Raw genomic sequence first — 24046 nt, forward strand, 5'->3', positions numbered from 1 at the left:
CGCGGGACACGCCGCCAGCGGCAGGGGAGGAGAGCGGGCTGCGGCGCCCCGGCTGCGCTGCGCCTGCCTCAGACTGCACGGCCCGAGAAACCACGAAAACCCAGGCCGTGGTCGTCGGCCCCAGCCCCGCGCCGGGGTGGACAAGGTGGACTCGGCCTCCAGCGGAGCGAGAACCGGGGCGCATCCCCCCGCCCGGAGTTGGATCCCGCCGCGACTTCCGGTGCGACTTCCGGTCCGCCTCCCGAGGCAGGAAGTGCGGGTGCTGCCGCTCTAACGCTGCACCCTAGCCGCAGCCCCGGGTTCTTCGCCTCGTTCGTCTCGAGCAGGCAGTCCGGCTTCTGGTGCTGGTGTCCGGCAGCGGTGAGTGGCGTTCGCCCCCCGCGCGCGACACGCCTGGGGCCGCCTCGGTGCTCCGCCCCTCCGACCGCTCGCTGCCGCCAGACCCCGGCTACCGTGCCGGCCGGCGGGCGAGCGGGGCGGAGCGGGGCGGGGGCTGCGGGACCTGTCGGTGGGGCAGGGAGGGTCGGCGAGGAGGTCCGGCCGCGGCCAGCCCAGGCCTGGACGTCGAGGGAACGGGAGGCTGGGGCGGATGGAACCGGGCTGGGGAACCGCCCTGCTGGCCGAGTCGGCCTGTCCCCTGCGCTGCGTCACCCGACGGCTTCACACACCTGGCGCCTCGGCGGCCGCAGCCCCGCTCCCCGCCGGCCCGGTCGGTGGGTTTGGGTGTCTGCTTCGCCCACAGGACTGGATGCTTTGGGGGCACAGGGGTCCGCTGGTGCGTGGTTCTTGCCCGGAGCGCCGAGTTGGTACCGGCTAAATGTAACGATTTCCGTAGGAGTTGTGACTCTTCGCAGCACCTTGCATCTTGTAAAGATTTACTTCATTCGTGCTGACTGAAGAAGAGGACAAATAGCAAAAATCAGGAAAGGTTTCTGAAAAAGAGAATCGTGACCTCATTGAAGGCCTTGGACTTAGCCCTGGTGGGGAGAACTTAGTATTTCTGGCTGTATCTGTGGTAGGAGGTAACAAGACCAAAAGCTCAAAAGGTGTGCAATTGTGTCGTGTGAAAAGGAGACGATGGGGAGACCAGCCCGAACGGAACAGAACTGTAATGAGTAATAGTTGGAAATAGATCAGTGGGGCTTTTTCACGGATGTCTTGCAAACTTGATGAGAAATGAAAGATTATGTAAGAGGCATTCGGGAGTCATTTTGGATTCTTCACTAAGGGAGTGAGATGAAGAAAGGGGTGTTTAGAGGATTAGTTTGGCAGCCTTGGTTTCGGACGGATTTGAAATGGTCCTTTGGTAAGAAAAGAATTGTGGCATTTTAGAATTCAAAAGAAACTTGTAGGTTATCTTTCGTTTTATAATTGAAACCCAGCGAGGTGAGATAATTTGCCCAAGGTCACTTGAGGCGTTCACCTGCTGCCACCCATTTTCTCTGAGCGTTAGATGGACGTTCCTCATGGTTAAGTGCACGGCTTCTTGTTTGTTCTGGCTCTGTTGAATAAAACAGCTTCTGTGATGACCTACTCGATACTCGTTTATGCTTTAATGAGACTCAGTGTGGACAAGAGGAACTGCAACTTCCGAAGGACAGGTCCCAGGTGAGGGTTGCTGGGCTTAGGAAAGATAAAAGGACTGGGATCCCCTAAATGGAGCCGGTTGTCCCTCTCCCAAGATTCGAAGACAGCATATATCTAGGGATGATTTTCATTGCCGGCAGCTTTGGGGTCTTCCTTCCTCGTTCCGCACTTTAGATGTGGTGGGTTTGCTTCTCACCCCCAACCAGCTCTCCTCATTTTCATGGTGGAGAAATTCTGCCGCCCGCCTACATGCAGGATGTTAGGAGCTAGTGGTGCAAGCTCTGGGCTAGACTTCCTGAGTATGATCCTGCATCTAAGCTCTACCTTTTTCTAGCTGTGGCTGCAGACAGATTATTTATTCTCTTTGCCCTAATTTTTCATCTGAGAAATGGGGATAGTAACAGTGCCTATGTAATAAGTTGTTGTGAGAATTACATATGTTAATACATATGAAATGCTTAGACCAGTGCCTAGCACATATTTAACACTCTTATTAGTACTCTTTGTTCCAGGTACTTTTTGTTATGGATTTCTTGCGGAGAGTTCAGTGGAGTTTATGCTGAACCATGGGTAGACCATAGAGAAAAGCCATATTTTGGGGAGTCATCTCCAGGGGGTGATGGGAATGTTGAAGAAGGGGTGACTCTGTTGCACTTAAAAGAGGAACTCACAGAACTTGGAGAGAAATCGAATAGAAGGAATTAAAATTTGCTAACCAGGAACAGAAAATTTCCCTACCCAGTGCAAACTTGGCTGTGGCCCCTTTTGAGGTTTTAAAAATTCTTTGGCTATAGTTCTGAAATAAAGGCATTGCCCTATTAAATATTAAAGACGCCAAGGAAACACAACGGCTTTATTAGTTTTCTATAGCTATATAACAAATTATCCCCAAACTTAGCACCTTAAGAAAACAATAAAGAGCTTCTGAGGGTCAGGAATTCCAGGGCAGCTTGGCTGGGCAGCTCTGGTTCTGGCTCAGGATCTCCTGGAGTTGCAATCCGGATGTCAGCTGGGTTTGCAGTCATTTGAAGGAGGATCAACCTCCAAGATGGCTGACTCACCTGGCTGGCAAGTTGGTGCTGGCTGTTGGCAGGAGGCCTCAGTTCCCTGCCACATGGACCTCTCCGTGGGGTTGTGTAGTACCCTGTAGACCTGGTGCCGGCTTTCCCCAGATTGAGTGATCTGAGAGAGAGCATGGTAGAACCTGCAACATCTACAATATTATGACAAAGTCGCACTCCATCATTTTCACAATATCCTATTAGTTATGAAGGGTGGCAGAATATGCCACCCCAAGATATGCCACTTTGGCATGAAGATTATTTTGAGCTGAAGGCAATTGAGAAGAAGCAGACACAAGAAAGGCTCTTTGCCCTCCACCAATGTGCCTAAAAGCAGGACACAAATTTACAAAGGTGTTCTTCTTTCCCTCTCTACCAGGCAGGACAAAGGTTACTCTCTGGAGACAACTTTAGACTCTTAATGGAGAAGGCCGTGACTTAAATCTACAAGAGAAGCCTTACCCTTGTTTATACTGTGCTTTTAACCTTCTATACCTAGCCTCTCCCCTGCACACATGCCTTTCTTCTTTTGGCTTCAGCTGAAGATGATATTTAAGCCAGAGTTCTAAGCCACCTCTGAGAGTTGGATTTTCCCTGGGTATCTCCCCATGTATACATGAGGTATACATGTTAATAAACGTGTGTTTGTTTTTCTGTTATTAATCTGTTATTACAAGGCATCAGCCAAGAACTCAGAACCACGGTCAGTGCCTTCTAAGTGTTTAACTCAGTGGTTCTCAACTGTCACTGTATATTGGAATCACCTGCTGCATTTTAAAAATACAGATTCATAGACTTCACCTGTAGACATTCAGTTTCAGGTGTACTAGACCAGGACCTGGACATCACTTTTTAAAAACTTCCAAGATGGGACTTTCCCTGGTAGTCCAGTGGTTAAGACTTCGCCTTCCAATGCAAGGGGTGTGGGTTCAATCCCTGGTCAGGTAGCTAAGATCCCACATGCCTCCTGTCCAAAAAACATAAAAAACAGAAGCAATATTGTAACAAAGACTTAAAAAAATAAAAAAACTTCCAAGATGATTCTAATGTGCAGCCAAGATTGAAACCAGAGGTTAACTTCTGTGAGAGCCATATTTACCCGCCACGTGGTAGCGGCACCTAGCTGACTTAGATGCTTCACAGGTAGCTAATAGAATATGCTCCATGAGCATCTTTTCCAGGCTTCCAATAAAGCCATATAGGCTGGATGAAGTTCACAAGCAGTTTCTGCTTATTAATGATTATAGTGCCCATGTTTTGATTTGCACATCAGTATAGCAGGTGATTTTGCAGAAATTTAGATTATGACCTAAATATGTTGACGCCACAACCACCTATAATACCAGTATTCCTATATCCCTCCCCTTCTTTAACCTCTAAAAATACTACATATAACCTATAGTTCACTCTATATCAGAAATTTACAAAAATAATGAAATAAAAATTTTGAAGAAGTAAGGCTTTTGTTTATTCCCATTAAGGCTTATTCATTGCCTTATATGCTATGTTCTAAATGGATATTTTTTGTAACTAAGGATGGGGTTTGGTGGGTTTTTTTCCTTTAATATTTATAGGTCAAGTAGTAATTTCACAGTCATAGGTAAAGATTTCAAGCCTTTACCTACCATGTCAAACCAAAACCATGACTGATAGGAAGTACTGCCATTTGATAAACGCAAAACCAGGGCTGCAACATTGCACGGCTGCAGGGAGGGCCATTCATATCTTATTCTCTTCCCATTCCACTGTGCACTTCTAGTCTATACATTGGTTTCCCCAGCATAGTTTGAATTTATTTGAAAACTCAGTTTCACTAGGAATTAAATATAGAGGAAAGTAGCTGCTCAGAAATCAGTGTTGGACTATATTGGTAAGTACTGAAAGTTTAAGAAATTTTTTGTGGTAAAAAAAATAACTAGCAGAATTGTATGAGGTAAAAAAAATATAGGTAAAATCACCTTTAACAAATGGGGTTGAATTCTAGCTCTGCCACCAGGTGACCTTGGGCAAGTTGTTTAACATATTTTGATATTCAGTTCATCCATGTGTCAAGCAGGCGTGTTGAATTTAGTGCACCCGAGTACCTAGCATAGGAGTCACTCAGCAAATGGTAGTAACCATAAGTTGAGTAGACTTTTTAATTCTCTCTGGTCCTAAGCACTTGGGTGCTAGAAAAGTAGCAAGAACAAATACATGAGTTAAACTGCATGGTGCCTTGGGCGTATACTAGCACCAATAGTTTGGTGTTGCTGAAGGAAAAGTACAAAGCAGAGAATGGCTAGCGATGAGGCTGAAAGGTCCTTCTGGGCAGGGAAAGATGGGCCATGCTCGAGAACTTGTACTTTGGCCTGTAGGCAGTGGAGAGCCGACGATTTCTCAAAAGGGAATGATATGGTCATATTCATGTTTTACACACCTCTGGCTGGAAGATAAAGGATAGTCTAGAGGGGACGAAAAAGCAAGGAGGTTGGTTAGTTGGCCAACGAAATATTCTACACAGCGAGGTGATGAGGGCCCAGCGTAGGGTGGTGGCAGAAGAATGAGGAAGATGAGCAAATCTGATGAATATGTAAGAGGCAGGCTTGGTTCATCAGTGAGAGGGATGAGTCGGGGATGACTTGCACGTTTCTGGCTTGGTGAGGGCGTAAACGATGGCGCCATTAACTGACAGGAAACAGAAAGTTGAGCAAGTTTAGGAGGGGAAGAGAATGAATTCTGTTTCTAGCACGTTGATTCTGAACGTCTGGGATATCAAAATGGGTGCCTTTCACAAGCACGATTGGCTGTTTGATTCCACAGCTCAAGGGAAGGGTCAGCCCTGAGGATACAGACGTGGGAGTCATAGGTGTTGTCAGAACAGTGAGAGCCGATGAGATCATCCAAGGAACACAGAGTGAAAAGAATTTAATAAGCCATGGACTGTGAGAATACTCGGAAACGTGCATATTTAAGTGAGTGGAGAAGATAAGAGCCTAACAAGAAAATGGAGGAGGACCAGGCATAGAAACAGAACTGAGAGGAGGTTGGTGTCACCAAGTCAAATACAGCATTTCACTGAAGCTAAATGTGATCTTCAGGAGTCTCCCTTGTTAGAGTGTAAAGGCTTAAAGGCCGGGAACCTTGGGCTCTCGTTCCATGTGGGACAGTTCATTTCTACTGTTACAGTTCATCAAGGCCAAGAGTTGTTGAGGCCCGAAGAGAAGAGGGATAAAATGGTGTCAAATATAGCAGAATGGTCCAAGGAGACTTAGACCAGATTTGGCAATTGGAAAACACTTGCAAATAGAGAAGAGAAAGCCAGATTGTGATGAGTGGGAAGTGAGAAAGTGGAGAAAGCCAAGATATTTATCTCAGAAGGTAAGGACGGAGAGGGTGGTAGTTTCTTTGGGGGCCAGAGTTCTCTTTAGGTTGACTGTTTTGCTACAACCTTGCCTCACTTTTCAGCTGAGGTTTTATTATCAGTTGATATTTTATGTGTGTACTTTGTATATTTATAAACAAATATAAATGTGCACTGGTTTTAAATGAAGTACACAGGAAACATAAACTTTTTTTCTTTTTAAAGAGATCATGGTGTCATTTCATTGAGCCATACCTGCTCTGTAACAGGTTTTGAATGGGGGCTCAAACTTGCTCACAGTATAATGGCTTTTCTAGCCTTATTGGGTTACCTCCTCATTCTCTCTCACAGGCATTTTCCGTAATAAAGATCCTTGCGTGTGCAATCCCTTCTTGGCATCAGCTTCTTGGAGAACTCCAACTAAGCTTCAAAAATGTTTAAATATAATATACTTTTGGGTTAGCTGTAGCGTTAGCATGAAACAATTGATTATTTTTTAAAAATAAAGATTTTCTCTTTGGGAGGTTTTTTCTAAATGACTATTGCAAACATAGTTTGCTGATACTGAGGGAGAGAACTAATTCTTGGCTTCAGATCTACTGTCTTTTATATCTTTTGAATCTTGAAGAAATAGAATCATAGAATTTTTAGCATGAGAAAGAATTTTAATCCAACAGTTTTGGAATGTGAGGAAGAATTAAAGCAGAGTCAAGTGCCTTGCTAGTGGACCACATTCTGTCTCCGATTTAACCTTCAATATAACTAAGGTCACATGACTAGCTAGTTACAGGAAGGAGAAGAAATTAACATTTACTCAGGCCATGTGTGCTGGGAGGGGAAGGAGTTGAAATGTTAAAGTAAGGACTCTAAGGCTGATGTGCTTCAAAACTGCAAACAAACTAAAACAATGTAGGTTAAAAGTCCAAGACCGGAAGTCCCGGAGACCCAGGTCCAGAATTCCCTTGCCCAGCCGCTGCCCTCACCAGTCATCTGCTTTCACACTGCGAGGCTGCAGAGTTAGAGAACAGTCCCCAAGGCCACCCTCATTTCTGACACCAATTCCAAGTTTCGTTCCCCAAGACGACCCTCAGGTTCAGTAATTCGCTAGGACTTACAGAACTCACTGAAAGCTGTTACACCTATGGTTATGGTTTACTACAGTAAAAGGATTCAGATTAAAGTCAACCAAGGGAAGAGACTCGTGGTATAGAGTCCAGGAGAATTCCAAATGCTTAGCTTCCAGTGGTCCTTTCCATGGGCAGTGTTGACCTCTCCTGGCAGCAAGGTGTGACGGTGAGCATGGACTATGGCCTGCCAGAGAGCTTGCTTGACCCTTCATAGCCATAGTTTTTACTGCAGCTCTGTCCCCTAGATACTGTCCCCACTCCTAGGCTGACTTCAGTCTCCAGTTCCTCTAGAGGCCAAGCTGATTAACACCTGACCCAGAGCCCCCATGATAAGTCACATTGTTAGACTATCTGGTGTGACCCGAGACCCTAGATATACCAGGCAGAACATTCTAAGGGCTTAGAGATTACCTCCCAGGAGCTGAGGACAGAGGCCAGACCTCTCTTTGGGCAAAATTAAATTCTTTACTACACAAGGGCCATTGATTTTTTTTTTATTATTTTTTAACCTAGGTAGTACCTACCTCATAGGGCAGTTGTGAACATTGAATAAGACAGTGGAGCAAAAAATTATAATGGTGTCCGTGGGTTTTCAAGAAATGGTGAAGCTGAGATTCAGACTCAAGATTTTTCCGATTCCAAAGCCAGGAGTATTTTTGTGTTGTATTTATTTACATCATTTAAAACTGCAAATAAAAATGGAATGAGAAGGGAATTCCCTGGCGGTCCAGTGGTTAGGACTCGGAGCTTTCACAGCCAGGGCCCGGGTTCAGTCCCTGGTTGGGAAACTAAGATCCTGCAAGCCACGTGATGGGCCAAAAAAAATGGAATGAGAAGTGTCCATTCTATTTGACATTCAAAACATTGGTGGCTTTCAGTAGAGTATCAGGGGCTACCACTAAAGGTGTATTACAGAGAATTGAGGAGTGATTGGGAAGATGAGAAAATGGAGAGAGTTGAGTAGTAGAATGCTATTCTAAAAGTTTTGTCAAGGGAAAGGGGGAAATGAGGATGTAGCTAGAAGGGATACAAGACTAAAGATACATTTTGATGGTTTTTTTTAAAAAAATATTTAGGGCTTCCCTGGTGGCGCAGTGGTTGAGAATCTGCCTGCTAATGCAGGGGACACGGGTTCGAGCCCTGGTCTGGGAAGATCCCACATGCCACGGAGCAGCTGGGCCCGTGAGCCACAATTGCTGAGCCTGCGCGTCTGGAGCCTGTGCCCCGCAACGGGAGGGGCCGCGATAGAGAAAGGCCCGCGCACCGCGATGAAGAGTGGCCCCCGCTTGCCGCAACTGGAGAAAGCCCTCGCACGAACCGAAGACCCAACACAGCCAAAAATAAATAAATTAATTAATTAATTAATTTTAAAAAAAAAAGAAAAAAAAATATTTATTTATTTTGGCTGCACTGGGTCTTAGTTGTGGCATGTGGGATATTTAGTTGTGGCATGTGGGATCTTTAGTTGCAGCATACGGATTTCTTAGTTGCGGCATGCATGTGGGATCTACTTCCCTGACCAGGGATGGAACCTGGGCCCTCTGCATTGGGAGTGCAGAGTCTTATCCACTGGACCACCAGGGAAGTTCCATTGATGTTTTTTTTAAAATGAGAGCCTTTTGAGCATGTACCTTATAGTAACTATACTAGTCTCTTTGCATATGTTATCTCATTTAATTCTCACTTGCATTAGAGTAGGTATTGTGTTTTGCTGTAAAACTGAGGGTCGAGTGAGGTTCCCTGGTTTTCAGACCATTTTTTGGAAAAAACCAAAGCTCAGAGAGGTTATGCAATATTGGTAGTAAAATGAAGTTAAAAAGTGTACCTACTGCATAGGATTGTTGTGAGGGTTAAATGGGACAGTCCTTGTGAAAGTAAGATGTCCGCTTTGGAGGCTTTCTCTTTAGAGGAGCCCCCTGCCCTCATAACAGTGCTTGGCACGTAGTAGCACTCGGTAAATGCGATCTATTGCTACGTGCTTTAAAACTCATTCACATTTAATAAAAATGAGGTTCATGAAATTTGGGGTGAAACCACATCAGTAATTTCTATTCTGTTTCTTCAAAACTGCTTTTGTCCTAGCTGTTTAATTGTGACATTGGAAATAAAGTTTATATGTATATTCCCACCCAAATAAAGTAATAATTCTACAATACATTGAAATATTTTTACTCACTAACTTTAGGTGTTGTGAGTTCTTTTTTTTTTTTGCTTTATGTTTTTATGCATTGTGTTTTGCTTTATGTTCTTTTCTTTTTAACTCTAGGATTAAACCGCCACCATGTCTAGCAAAAAGGCAAAGACCAAGACCAAGAAGCGCCCCCAGCGCGCAACCTCCAACGTGTTCGCCATGTTTGACCAGTCACAGATTCAGGAGTTTAAGGAGGCCTTCAACATGATCGATCAGAATAGAGATGGTTTCATCGACAAGGAAGACTTGCATGATATGCTTGCTTCTCTAGGTAGACTTTTATGTTCTTAATATTCCTGCTTCCCCAAAATAATTAGTCAGCGTTTTATGAATTATTTTTTGTGTGATGTACAGATACTAATCTCCTGGTCTCAAAGGCCTCTTGAGAGATGTTGGGTGGGAGGCACCACACTGAGGCTTGGCCCGTCTCAAGAGGATACACCTTCAGGGGTAGGGGCCTGGCTGCCACTGTGGCTAGGCAGGCTTCCGTTCCTGTTAGCTAAATATGATAGGTTTACAAGGTGAAAAGCCAGGGCATGACTAGGTGGCAAGATGCCAGAATCTTAAACAAGAAGTGTGGACGATAATATAATGTACTAAGTAATAAATGTTGAGGACAGGTTATATGACAGAGGTGACAGTCATAAGTGATAACGACCATCTCAGGGAGGAAGGGCAGTGCTCCTAAAAAAAGGGAACACAGGGAAGGGGGCTTCCACAATTTATATATATTTTTTATAATTAAAAAAAAGAAAATGTAAAGATAGAAGATTTATCGATTTATTTTTACACATTATTTAGCTATAGTTGATTTACAATATTGTGTTAGTTTCAGGTGTACAGCTTCAGATTATTTTCCACTGTAGATTATTATAAGATACTGAGTATAGTTCCTTGTGCTATACAGTAAATCCTGTTGTTTATCTATTTTTCGTATAGTGGTATGTATCTATTAATCCCAGACCCCTAATTTATCCCTCCCCCCACACCTTTCCCCTTTGGTAACCATAAGTTTGTTTTCTATGTCTGTGAGTCTGTTTCTGTTTTGTAAATAAGTTGATTTGTAATTTTTTGTTAGATTCCACATACAAGTGATAATCATGTAACATTTGTCTTTGCCTGCCTGACTTACTTCACTTAGTATGATACTCTCTAGGCCCATCCATGTTGCTGCAAATGGCAATATTTCATTTAAAGATAACAAGATTTAAAGCAAACATAAACTGCCCTTTGTCATTCTGGCTATGTCGGTGTTAATTTACTATTCCTTATATGATTTTGTTGTTTTTTTTGATCTTAAGGAAGGAGGACAAAGTCCTCCACGTCCTGCCTGAGTTGGCAGTGATTTTACAGTTGGAAGAAAGGAGTATCAAGTCAGCGGGTTCTTGATAGGCCAGAATGACGGGCAGGGAAGGGGCACAGGTCAAGGATGGCCCACAGTTAGGCTCTGCACTCGAACATTTCTGTGTCTGACCATGAGCCAGAAAGGGCAGTTCAAGGGCCAGATGACAAAGAGAGAGAAGTTGTTACTTTTTTCTTTTTAGTAACCACATGATTTTGTTCCTCTCCTTTATTTTTATTTTTTTCTCCTAGCATGTTATTTTGAAATTTTTTAAGCCTATAAAAAGTTGAAAGAACGGTATAATGAACACGCATCCATCCTTTACCGAGATTCACAAGCTGTTAACATTTTGCAACATTGCCTTTATTCAGAGTGAGAGTTGAGTCAAGATACTGATCTGACTTGTTGACTTGCAGGTGGGGTGGATCCCAGTGTTTTCCACACTCTGAATAGCTAAGTACTAAGTGTCCTTTGGGGAGCAGGTCACTACTGAAGAAGGCCGCCAAGGAGAATTGAGGGCCTGAGTTGTATTACAAAGATCGAACACTAAAGCCTGTCCCCTGGTCCTAGTAGATGCTCAGTTAATTTTTGTTGGATGAATGAGTGATGGTAGAGTAAGAGACTGACTTTGGGGACTTCCATTTTGGGGAATGCCATGCCTTTAGAGATACATATTTACCTTTTAAATCAACAAATTATATTAGATGCCTTGAATGGGTCCATAGGTGCTTAGCCTAAGCCAATTCATTTTAAATCCCTGTGTCTTTTTTCATACCCATGTTCTCTTGACACCTTTGGGTTACACTTTTTACCCCCAAAAATTGCTGCAAGAGAGTCGGGTTAAATCTGGAGGTAGAAAAGTAGTTCCTTTTTAGCTACTTTCACTTACTCGAAGAATCTTGAAATTAATTTTGGGCTCATTTTGTATCGATATGTTGAATAGGTATAATGAGTGAAGGTTGTAATGCAGTAAGACAGATGCCAACTTGGCACTTAAATTTCACCCAAATTCCTGGGAGTAAAACTTACATATGAACCATAATTCTAGATTTGACTGTCATTAGCACTTAGTTGGGTATAATAGTGAGATGCTGACATAGATGCTCTTTTCATGGAGAATCATACAAACTTAATGTTGGAAGGGACCTTCCAGATACCAAGTTTAACTAGTCCATTTTATAGATAAAGAGTAAGCCCTAGACAGTTTCCACCTTGTCCCAGGGCACACAGTCAGTGGCGGAACTGGGATTCAAACCCACTATTCCAGACCCTTCGTTCAGTGCTGCTTTTCTGCACCATGTGGACCTCACAAATGCCAGGACAAAGAGAAGCCTTTGTTACTCCCACCATATGTGACCATTCCAGGGGAACTTCGAGGGGAGGGTCAGGGGAATTCCCTCACCACCGTACCAGAAGAGGGACAAGTGTCCTTGGTTGGAACTGAGATTAAGATTTCCCATCATGAACAATACTAAACAAGACTATATTTCAGCAACACAAGTAAACAACATCTGGGGATATGTCTGACAACCAAATAGAACATAACATTGTTTAAAATGAGCTCCCAGGGGCTTCCCTGGCAGCGCAGTGGTTAAGAATCCTCCTGCCAGTGCAGGGGACACGGGTTCGAGCCCTGGTCTGGGAAGATCCCACATGCCGCGGAGCAACTAAGCCCATGCACCACAACTACTGAGCCTGCATTCTAGAGCCCTTGTGCCACAACTACTGAAGCCCACGTGCCTAGAGCCTGTGCTCCGCAACAAGAGAAGCCACTGCAGTGAGAAGCCAGCACACCGCAACGAAGAGTACCCCCCGCTCGCCGCAACTAGAGAAAGCCCGCGTGCAGCAACGAAGACCCAATGCAGCCATAAATAAATAATAAATAGATCAATTAATTAATTAATTAATTTTAAATAGTAAATAAATAAAATGAGCTCCCAGTTTTAAACCAACCTAATAGTTTCAGCTTAAATGACCAACTTATAAATAAATTTTTTGAAGCATACCAATTATAGGCAACTGTACCACAGTTAGAAATATGAATATTTAGATTTTTAAAATAACCAGTATTGAAATGCCCTGATGGGTCTTTAATGTTATCAGCATTCAAGATGTAATAATGTGGCATTACCTGGTTCATAGTTTCATGTGTTTATTTTATTTTTAATGAAAAATAGTGCAGGAAAAGTTGTAGAAAGTATCAGTGAATGGACAGTATTCAACCTAAGCCCAGAATGCATTTTATTTATGATGTAGCAAAGATTTTTTTTATGTTGTTAAAAATTGTCTTTTTTAAATGTTCTTAATGTAAGTTAATAGAAAAATTAGTTTCGTGTGATGGTGATGTAACTTTTAAAAATATGTTGGGGAACATAACAATAACAATAATTATTTATTGAAATGAGTTCTTTGTCCTTAAATGTTAAAATGTGCAATTTTCTAGGGAAGAATCCAACTGACGCGTACCTTGAAGCCATGATGAATGAGGCTCCAGGGCCCATAAACTTCACCATGTTCCTCACCATGTTTGGGGAGAAGCTGAATGGCACAGACCCAGAGGATGTCATCAGAAACGCTTTTGCTTGCTTTGATGAAGAAGCAACTGGTGAGCACTCTTTGTTTATGCCCAGCCTCATTCCAGACTATGTGGAACACTTTTTAGGGAATGAGAAAGGTTAGTAAAAATATAAATTTTTGAAAATGAGTAGAGGGAAACTATCATTTACGATAGGACAGTCGACCAAGAATGGCTAGAACACAGGTATGTAGGTCATAAAGCTACACGGTTTGTGGTGTTAATCTTTGAATCTGGTTCTGAGCTTCCTGAAAGCCAAAGGGAGAATTGTCTTTTAAATAGTGTTTCTTAGACAATGTACTGCTTCAAGAGACTTTAAGTTTCACCAGAAAGTATAGTTAACTAACTTGAACAACTAAGATCTTCGTTTTTTTCCCTTATTATTTAAAAATGTGTGAAGAAAGCCCGGCTGGTCTGTTTTCTGACTTCACTCGTTTTCCCCTTTGCTTCTGCGTTAACCCTCTGCTCAGCCACCCACACCGCCTCCTCACATACACCTCGCATCCTCCTTCCTGCCTCCCCCTTGCTACCTATTAAAACTGCACCATCCTTCGTGCACGTTTGGTGTTGGCAACGCTGCCCTTTTATTCTGGGTATCTGCCTTTTTTTTTTTTTTAATATCTCTGAAATAAAAGGTATTTTTTTCTCCTCTGGAAAATACTTCAAATTAATTTTGTAAGCGTATGATCTACTAACTGACTTTTTAAATGATTTAATCTAATATTAATAAAGAACTCTAAAAATAATAGGAAAAGATAATGATATGGTTATATATTGCTTTATTTTGTTCAGGTAAATATGTATGTTCTGAAATACCTTGTAAGATTGACCTAGTTGAGAACCAAATCATTAAAGTGCCGGGAGGTGTTCACAACTCCCCTTTTTCCGCTGCCTTCCAGGCACCATTCAGGAGGATTACCTGCGAGAGCTGCTGACCACGATGGGAGATCGGTTTACGGATGAGGAAGTGGATGAGCTGTACAGAGAAGCACCTATTGACAAAAAGGGGAATTTCAATTACATTGAGTTCACGCGCATCCTTAAACATGGAGCAAAAGACAAAGATGATTGAAAAGAACTTGAGCTAAAACTTTCCAATTACTTTGTCTTACTCTGTTTTATTTCCCAGACACTTCCCCCCTCATAGACCTGTTGCATGCAACTTAGTTTCACAGCTTTGCCTCTTTTTCGGTGTATTTATTCTAGACCTTTCTGCCACTTAGCACTTGTATAATCAGACTGCAAATGGGGATGAGGTTGTAAATTGTATTGAGAAAAGGGATTGCGAATAAAAATCAACAAATGTGAAAGCCCAGGAAAATATATCCGGTATTTCTGGTTTTGCTGGATTTTTACATTTTTATATAATAAAAATGCTATTTTGAAATAAAGATTATGCTGACTCAAATGTAATGTAATGGAAAGTTAAATAACTGGTAGTTGGGGGCAGTCCTTCTTTTAGATTTTCAAGTTCGTATAATTCAGATTCCATAGTAAAACTGATTGTTCACATGTATGGGACAGTGTTCTTCACTGTAAGTTAACATCATTATACAGTAAAAACTAGTTATACCTTAGTTTCTTTCATGCTTCTGGTAAGTCAGATGTTTAAATTATTGAATGATAAATATAGAATGTATCTGAGAAAACACTGAATGTTTTACTGATTTGAGTCTAGGAACATGAGGCAAAATTCTGAAGAAAAGAATAGTTATTATTGAACATTGACGGTGTGTAAAGCATTGCATGTAGACGATTTTCATTGACTCTTCCCAGCACCCTTGTGGGATAGAATTTTATTAGCCCTGTATTTCAAGGGGAAGAACTGAGCACCGGGGAGTTGAGTGATTGATCTGAGTCTCTGTCAGAGCTGGGACTCCAGGCCAGGGCACCCCACTCCAGAGTGTGGATTCTGGGACCACTCTGCTGTCTCTGAAAAGCCCCAAATTCATAAAAGGTCAAGATATTTCCATTACATTCTAACATAGTTTTGTAGTCATTATTGAAATTTAAAATAACTTGGGGACATTGATTGTTGGAACAGAATTTCAGAAAATTCTATCCAGGTGAAAAATAGAGGACCAAAGATTATAAGCAATATAATAATCTTCCAACCGCTTTCAGTTTGAAGGCGGTTCACATAGTGTAGAGTGTAAACTGGATGGAAGGTCTGAAAACCATACAGACAAGACTGCTGTGAGCTCGCTTAACATCCTCGAGGCCAAGCAATATGAGAAGTAGGAGAGAAAAACCTAAAAAAAGAAAAAAAAATCCATTAAAAAAAAAAGTTTCCCAACGTTGTTCAACACCTATTCCCTCTTAAATGTGTTGTATTGATATTTTATCTCCTTAAAATCGATGCATTTACACGTTGTTTAACATTTGTGCTTCCGAGATTGCTGTGGTAGGCAAATCCTTGCTATCAATTAATTTTTCTAGGTTTTTCATCATCTTTAAAAAGAGCAGTTCCACTCTCGTGGTCTAGTACACAAGAAGTGCCTTGCAGTTCATAAGAGCTTTCGCGCTTATAACCTAATCCTCACCGCCCATGAGGTAAGTAGGGCAAGTAATATCCCTGCTTTTTATATGAGAGCTGAAGTTTAGAACAGCCAAAGCACCTGTCCGAGGTCCCACAAGAATAAGAATCCACATCTGGCTCCCTTTTCTACTTCCAAGCGTAAAGTCATATGCAGTGTCAAAACCAGAATCACCGTGTGTAGAAGGAGAAGGGGAAGCGTACTGGGATCATCTTGACTGTCATTAACAAATACTTATCAGTCATCTGTTATGTGCCAGGCACTGTTCTCTGTTGGGGATAACGGGGGGGCAGGACAAACAAGGACGCAACCCTCCTGGGGCTCAGCTCCTTAGTAGGAGATCAGGAAGGCACCTCTAAGTATCGTGGGACGCAGAACTGAGCAAGTGCAGAGAGGGCCTCTGAGGTGGCACGTTTAAGCTGAAATCTGAATCACGAGAAGAGGGTCCCCGTGTGGAGATCAGGGAGGATGTTCCACTCACGGGACGGTCCTTCCAAGGCAGGCGCTCGCGGGAGCACTGGGAGAGCTCAAGGGAAGGACATACGGATGGTGTTGGCTGCGTGGTCTAAGTGCAGAATCATAGGGCTTTGGGCAGGGAAGAAATGTGAACTATGTTTTAAAAACTCAACCTTGCTGCTGAGTATAGAATGGAGGGCAAGAGTAGCAGCAAGAAGACTTCCAGTTAGGAGGCTGTCACTATGGTCCAGGCAAGTCAAGAGGGTGGCTTGGTCTCTCCAGATGGTTGCGGAGGTGGCTCTCCTGCCTGACCTATTTACTCTGCTCCAGCCTTTTCTTGTCACCAGCTCTCTGGCATCATTTTAACTGCATTTATTCTTTTGCTCTGCTTAAAGGCAGATTTGAGAAGATTGGGAGGTTGAAAAAGTTTTCAAGATTAAAAACAAAAACTGTCTCTTGAATGCCTTATTTTGACCTGACATAACCCATTCTGTTTCATCCATAGTATCTATAAAGAGAGTAGTGGAATCCAGCACACACTATAAGGCACCTCAGCTAAGACCTTGTTCCTCTCTGGTTCAATAAATATTACTGATGATGATGAAAACTCTATTTTAGTATCTTTCCTTTTTTGAGAACAACTTAGTAATGATCTCTAAAATTGACAATTGATGCCTTGGCCATCACAATTGGAATGTGTGTGTGTGTTTGTACTCAGGTAGTTAAAACTATGCTGAATGGTTGCTCTGTACTAAGCATGTACACTACTGGCCTTTGAGGTAGGTTTTTGTTTTGTTTTGTTTTAATTATCCTTGTTCTACAGATAAAGCACTGAGGCGCAGAGAAGTAACTTCCCAAGGTTACACAGGTAGGAACCAATGGGACCGTAATTTGAGTCCAGTCAGTCGAGCTCCCGAACCTGCCCTCTCAGGAAAATAATTATTGAAAGTAACACCACTAGTTTCTTACCATTGTACAGGAATTTTAAAAGCATTCATTATTGCATTTGATCCTCAAAACTCTAGGAAGTGGATAAGGTAGGCATTATTATCCCATTTTACAGGTGAGAATACTGAGTTATAGACGTTACCTCACTTGCTCAACTTTATATATAAAGTAGACAGTGTCTGAGCCATGACTAGCTTTTAAGCTTTTTGAGTGAGGGTGCTTCTCATTAAACCTATAATTTCCTAATTAGATAATTAATACCTGTAGCCTGATCGACATCTTTTTCTCATTTATAAATGTGTATATACTATATATCATATATATGAAAGCCATTAATATTTATAAAATTGAAATTCTGTTTAGTTATACATTTAATGAATCATCTTTCCTGATAAAATAATTGCATAAAAATGAAGTTTTAAATTCAGCATATATATGAATAAATACTTGAATAAGAATTTTCTTGATTGTAATTTTTTTAACATTTTAGTGTTTTTGAAAACAAAATGTCTTACAATCAATGCATATATTTAATATTGTTTATCCTTAAAAATAATTGCATCAATGTTGCATCTCAAAATTGGAAGGTCTAAAAAAAAAATGAAGGGTCTTAAAAGATAAAAAACATTCTTTGGAATATACATATATGAACTACTGAAAAATCTGGTGTGAATAGTCTCTGTCATCTGGGAGATATGAACGAGGATGAGAAAGTTTATCACATACTGAAATTTTGGGAAAAGTTTTCTTGGACAGAAAAATGGCGAAGATTACAAATTGCATACATCACTCTGTACTTAATCTCCAGTCAATCGTTTTTAGAGCAGGCGATGTTGTCATACGCACTTTTAGAGACAATAAGTAGAAGGGTCACTAGATGGCACTATTATTCTTAGTACTGTAGTAACCTATTCCTTAGTGAACTTGAGAGTGACAAAGCATGAATATGCAGAGAGCATTAGTCCAATAATGCTGTAACTTTGTCAAAATAGTTTCTTAAAAGGAAAGGATTGATGATAAAGTCTGTTACAATGAAATTCATACTATTTTGTGAACCCCAAAATGCAGGGAGCGATCTCTAGGACTCCTTTTTACAATGCAGCATTCATTTGTTATTCATTCAGTCATTCGTTCACTTACAAATATTTATTGAGTGTTTTGAAAGTGCCAGGATCTCAGTGAAGCTCTGGTTATTTTCACACTGAAGTAATGACTTTTTTTTTCAAGTAAGAGCGCAGACTTTGCACTAGTAAGACCTGAATCCTCCACTTACTGGGTCATCTTACGTAAGCCCTTATTATTATTATAACTTCTATTTTTGAGATGAGAAGAGTAAGGCACAGAGCCAGTGGCTGTGGATGGAAATACTTTGTAAAAATCATGCTTTCTATGTGAATACTATTACTACCTCAAGAATGTTGAGGACTATTTCTAGTAGTAGTTCTATTTACATAATAGACTATTAAATCACACAATCTAAGGTTATTAAGATCAGCCTCGGGACTTCCGTGGTGGCACAGTGGTTAAGAATCCGCCTGCCAATGCAGGGGACACAGGTTTGAGCCCTGGTCCAGGAAGATCCCACATGCCGCGGAGCAACTAAGCCCGTGCACCACAACTACTGAGCCTGCGCTCTAGAGCCCACGAGCCACAACTACTGAGCCCCGTGCCACAACTACTGAAGCCTGTGCTCCTAGAACCCGTGCTCCGCAACAAGAGAAGACACTGCAATGAGAGGCCCGTGCCCGGCAACAAAGAGCAGCCCCCGCTCGCTACAACTAGAGAAAGCCCGCGCGCAGCAACGAAGACCCAACATGGCCAAAAATAAAATTAATTAATTAATTTTAAATATATATATATATATGCTAAAAAAAAAAGAAAACATTATTTTAAAAAAGAAGATCAGCCTCAACACAAGTGACCATGAGACAGTTTCTCAGTGCAGCTCTTCCCTGCCTCAACATATGTCTTGGAAATACCATCAGAATCAAAACGAAGCAGATAGATCCGAAGATTTGGCAGAAGGATACTAGAAGTGTGTTTGGGGTGTGAGCAAATGGGTGTGTTTATATATAAAAAATTGTTTCAACACACCTTGCAGGAAGCCAACCTCATCTCTTACCAGCCTCACTTCTCCTGCAGTTGGTTTTGCTCCCAGTGCACAGTACTTCCTTTCAGACGCTCATTCTGAATGAACGTGATGACGATGCATATTTACTCCCGGACGTTGCTAAGCAGCCCAGCAAAAATAAATCCGAAGACTTTATTCACATTTTGTAATAATCAGGGTGTAAATTGACAATGGCTCATTTGGGAGGTTGTGCTCACTGTACTTTACTCAAGTTCCCTTTTTATGTGTGATCTGTTTATTCAGTTCTTGTTTATGGAAGTGGATATTATGTCCGAGTGTTACGGGTGATACAGAGATTCTGATTCTATTACTCGCCGTAAGTGTTATACTGCCCAGCCCTTTGGATGCGAGTAATAAAAGTTAGGTTTCTCCTTTGGCCAGAATCCCAGCACAACTGTGCTCTCTATGCTGGAGCCCCTGCAGCTGATGTCCTAACAGCTCACTGAGGAGGTCAAAGATGGTTTCCTAAAAAATGCCTGCTCTGACAATGGCGCTCGCATCTCAGAGCTACCATTGTTTGCCTTCCTGTCAACCACTCACATAGCTCAGAGCTCAAGCAAACACATGAAAAAGAAAAGCCTCGATTTTAAAAGTTTTATTGAAAATATTCAAGATTTCCTGCTTATTTTAGGGACAGTGAAAGAAATCCAGTGTTTTATCCACGTCAGGTCCCTACCAGATTATAAACAGTTGAGAGGAGGGTCCACTTGCTGAAAGGTGCCTTGAGAGAGAAACTCCCGCTTCTCGGATTCGAAGAGGAAGGCCCCTCACCTCTCAAGTCTCCCTTGAGGTGTCACAGCCGGTGGGGGCATCACAGCCTCCCACTCCGACCTCCTTCTAGCCTCCACAGCCTCCTCCTCACCCAGGTCATCAGGCAGCAGGATTGGCTGCTCTGCCCAACTCCAGAGCTTTTCCCTTTGTTTTAAAATTGCCCTTGAATTCAGCTCCCTTCCACTCCCTTTTCCCCACACAGTGTTTTTACACCTTTGGTGCCCAAACCTTGAAGGTAAATACAAAGACAGGCATCTGTAAACACAGAACGATGCCCACATTCATGGGAATAACAGCAATCTCAAAAAACAATCATGGGGCTTCCCTGGTGGCGCAGTGGTTAAGAATCCGCCCGCCAATGCTAGGGACACAGGTTCAAGCCCTGGTCCGGGAAGATCCCACATGCCGTGGAGCAACTAAGCCCGTGCGCCACAACTACTGAGCCTGCGCTCTAGAGCCCGCGAGCCACAACTACCGAAGCCCGCGTGCCTAGAGCCCGTGCTCCGCAACAAGAGAAACCACCGCAATGAGAAGCCCTCGCACCGCTACGAAGAGTAGCCCCCGCTCAACGCAACTAGAGAAAGCCCACGCGCAGCAATGAAGACCCAGTGCAGCGAAAAATAAATAAATAAAATAAATTTAAAAAAAAAAAACAATCATGATGGCAAATTTTAATCAGTGACTCAGAAACTTCCCAAGCAAGAAAGATTTGTGTCAGGCTTGCTCTACCCTCATTTCATGTCTTTTTTTTTTTAATGTTACATTTTCATTTTTATTTATTTTTTGGCCGCCCCAAGAGGCATGAGGGATCCTAGTTCCCTGACCAGGGATAGAACCCATGCCCCCTGCAGTGGAAGAGTGAAGTCTTAACCACTGGACCACCAGAGAGGTCCCCCTCATTTCAGGTCTTAGTTCCAGCTCTAAGTGTTTGCAGCAATCTCCTTCCTGAACTATATCACATTCATGCAACTTTTTTTCCCCTACCTTGCATGTGAGCCTGGCCATTTCTTTCCCTGTTAAAGAATCTACAGCCCCGAGCTCTTTATATAATGTCAACCCAACTAGAGCAGGAACCTGCCTTTATCTAAAAGTCTGGCCATGCAGAGCCAGCAATCCGTGAACAGCAGTTGACGGGCTGATCCAAAGCAAATCCCTCATGTACTCCTCAGGGAAGGGAGGAAGGCAAACCCATTGCCAGCCCACAATGGTCATGATGGAAAGATGTGCAAATCCAGGCTGGCCCTTCAAGCTGATGGGGCTGGCTGAGAACTGAGTGAATAAAGTGAAATGGAAGGTAAATGGATGCAATCAAATTATTACAAAGAGGGAACAGGCAAGGTTGCTTTAAAGAGATGAAAAATAAGCATTTCTATGCCCTCCACAATCATGGGGATTGAAAATGTTAGGATTCTTGCTCATCTTTTCTCTTTGGTGTAGATCCATCTTTTGATGCATATGGTTTTTGTTGTGATTTTCTTCGTTTATACCACCTGTGTTCCAGATGTCTTGTCAACTTCATCATTTTGCTGCTTTGCTTGAAGATTTCAAAACAGACCTCAATTTTGAAACTCTTCTGTGGCATATTTCTCTTTTTTTTGAAAAGATGTGTTTGATTTAGAAAATACAAAGACATTGCCCTACTTTCTTTGCATTGGGGCTAAATTGGAAGTAGGCAGCAAAATGGGTTACCTCCTGACTAGTGGAAGAGATACTCACCACAGCCGTCTGCTGACTGCGGAGAAGTGGCAGCCAGGATGGTGTAGGTGAGGCCAAGTGCATGTCCCCAACCTTTGTGCTTCATTATGTCACAGAGGCCAGGAATGACAAGAGGATAAGGAAATCTGTGGCCTCAGTTTAAAACAGAGTCCAGATAGAGTCCATACCCTATTGAGAAATCAATTCATGTACATGCGTGTGTTCTACACGTGCACAGGTGTATTCATGCCAACATAAATGCATCAAATGTCTCTGGCAAGACATACAGGAACTTGGTTGCTGTCTAGATGAGAATTTGGTAGCCATGGGCCAGGGGTGAGAGGGAGACCTAATTTCACTGTAAACACTTTCTTCTTAAAATTTGGAACTTGTGCTTGTATTTCCCATTAAAAATTAAAACATTGGATAATCATCATAACAAAAGAATATATTCCACGAGACTGGGCACACCTAAAAGTAGTCTCCTAAAGCAATTTCTCCCTTTGCATGAGGAATAAAGTCCTACCTGTCACCTCAGCTTGAAGGGAGATTAATGTGGCTTGAATATTTACTATGGTTTTACTGCAGAGATGTTTACGTGCCAACGATGTGTTATCACATAGGCAAATGGCACTTGAATCCGGATAACCGTGCTATGGAAAAGACGGTGGGGATTTTGGTGTTTGTGTCATTTGGGCTTGGATTACACGTTCCTTCCCCTGTTGCTGAGAGGCCCATGTTCTTGGAAGTAACTGAACTAAGGCTGGAATAGTGGGGATTGAGAAAATGAATGACTTGGAAGAAGATACTGCAGCAGCAGTTTGTAGAGACCTTCTTTCTGCCCCCTGCTCAGGCATCCAGGGCAGGTGAAACATCCAGATGCACAGGACCCTTTGGTTGTGCCATCTTGGTTCACTCCTTGCTGCCACCACTAGATGGACACTCATCTGTTTCCTGGGACACGGATCTAGGGCTCTCTCCAATTCCTCCCAGGGTCTCCAGCATGATTCCTTCTCTCTCTTTGCACCCAGCGCAGAACAAATAGACCAGTGAGAGGACAGAATGCAGATGGCATATCTCTCATATAATTTACCTAATCAGGTTGCTTACTTACTTATTCATTTAATAAACATGTATGGATTCCTTTCCAACCTGGGCCCGGCAGGATGGCTCCTGCAAAGAAGGGTGGTGAGAAGAAGAAGGGCCGCTTCACCATCGACGAGGTGGTGACCAGAGAATACACCATCAACATTCACAGGTGCTTCCACGGAATGGGTTTCAAGGAACGTGACTCTCGGGCACTCAGAGAAATCCGGAAATTTGCAATGAAGGAGATGGGAACTCCAGATGTACGCATTGACGCCAGGCTCAACAAAGCCATCTGGGCCAAAGAAATAAGGAATGTTCCATACCGTATCCATGTGCGGTTGTCCAGAAAGTATGACGGCGATGAAGATTCACCAAACAAGCTCTAAATGTTGGTTACCTATGTACCTGTCACCACTTTTCAAAAATCTACAGCTAGTTGATGTAGATGAGAACTAACTGCTGATTGTCCAATAAAGTTATAGAACGGCCAAAAACAAAAACAAACAAACAAACAAAAATGTATGGAAAACCTACCATAGGCCGAAAACTTGCTCTGGAGATGCAAGACCTCAAGAAGTTCACAATCTAGTGGGAAAGATAGACTATTATTTTTTTTTTAATATATGACTGTGATAGTCTGATGAGTGTTAATGTAACCTAAGGCCAAGGTAACATAGGAGCATCTACCAGGGCATCCAAACCAGACTAGGGGTGGTGCTGATCACACAGGTGACTAAGTTGGGACTGAAAGGGCATGCAGGAGACTGCCAGTGGGCCACATGGGAGATGGGGACTGAGTGTGTTATCACTGGTTGGTGACAGGAGAGTGGCAGCTGTGAGGGGTGTAGGGCATTTCCCAATGAGATAATAACATAAAGTGAGAAATGACCACAGCTCATCAGGAGCTGCAAATTGCCAGCATGGCAGAAGCATAAAGTCTGAGACAGGGTAGGAAGTATAGAGGGAAGAGGAAGGGCTTTACATGTCCGGCTAAGGCATTTTTGAAAGGATCAAAGTGGGAGAATGACAAGATTTAACAAGATATGCGTTTTCAAAGATAATTGAAGGCCGGTAGAGGGAATGTATTGGGGGTGGGAAATGTTAGAGGCGGGAGACCAGTTAAGTGGCTTCTGCGGCATTTCAGCCAAGGAGGGATGAGGTGGTGAAGGGGGGTGGCAGTTACAGGAAAAGAGAAG

At 42.6% G+C, this 24046-nt stretch overlaps 2 protein-coding genes across 3 annotated transcripts; both read left to right on the forward strand.

Moving 5' to 3' along the window:
• Window positions 1-14636, forward strand: LOC103010734 (myosin regulatory light chain 12B). Of its 2 annotated transcripts, none has more exons than XM_057526059.1 (4): window positions 1-360; window positions 9382-9577; window positions 13092-13253; window positions 14123-14636. In XM_057526059.1, exons 2-4 carry the CDS (start codon window positions 9397-9399, stop codon window positions 14293-14295), a joined length of 516 nt encoding a protein of 171 aa, XP_057382042.1. In that variant the 5' UTR covers window positions 1-360; window positions 9382-9396; the 3' UTR covers window positions 14296-14636. The 2 variants fall into 2 exon arrangements, with proteins under 2 accessions (XP_057382042.1, XP_057382043.1); XM_057526060.1 differs by lacking the exon at window positions 1-360 and adding an exon at window positions 5833-6005.
• An 8291-nt stretch (window positions 14637-22927) lies between these two features.
• On the forward strand, window positions 22928-23236 carry LOC103011021 (60S ribosomal protein L31-like). Its single transcript, XM_057527152.1, has one exon. The coding sequence runs from the start codon at window positions 22928-22930 to the stop codon at window positions 23234-23236; it is 309 nt and encodes a 102-aa protein (XP_057383135.1).
• Window positions 23237-24046: the final 810 nt, after the last annotated feature.

This window comes from Balaenoptera acutorostrata, chromosome 13 (genome assembly GCF_949987535.1).
Source record: "Balaenoptera acutorostrata chromosome 13, mBalAcu1.1, whole genome shotgun sequence".
In the NCBI taxonomy this organism is placed as follows: domain Eukaryota; kingdom Metazoa; phylum Chordata; class Mammalia; order Artiodactyla; family Balaenopteridae; genus Balaenoptera; species Balaenoptera acutorostrata.

Coding starts and splice junctions, on each gene's coding strand:
- LOC103010734 (XM_057526059.1), top strand. CDS start 9,397: ATGTCTAGCAAAAAGGCAAAGACCAAGACCAAGAAGCGCCCCCAGCGC. Junction 9,578..13,091: donor TGATATGCTTGCTTCTCTAG/GTAGACTTTTAT, acceptor GCAATTTTCTAG/GGAAGAATCCAACTGACGCG. Junction 13,254..14,122: donor CTTTGATGAAGAAGCAACTG/GTGAGCACTCTT, acceptor GCTGCCTTCCAG/GCACCATTCAGGAGGATTAC.
- LOC103011021 (XM_057527152.1), top strand. CDS start 22,928: ATGGCTCCTGCAAAGAAGGGTGGTGAGAAGAAGAAGGGCCGCTTCACC.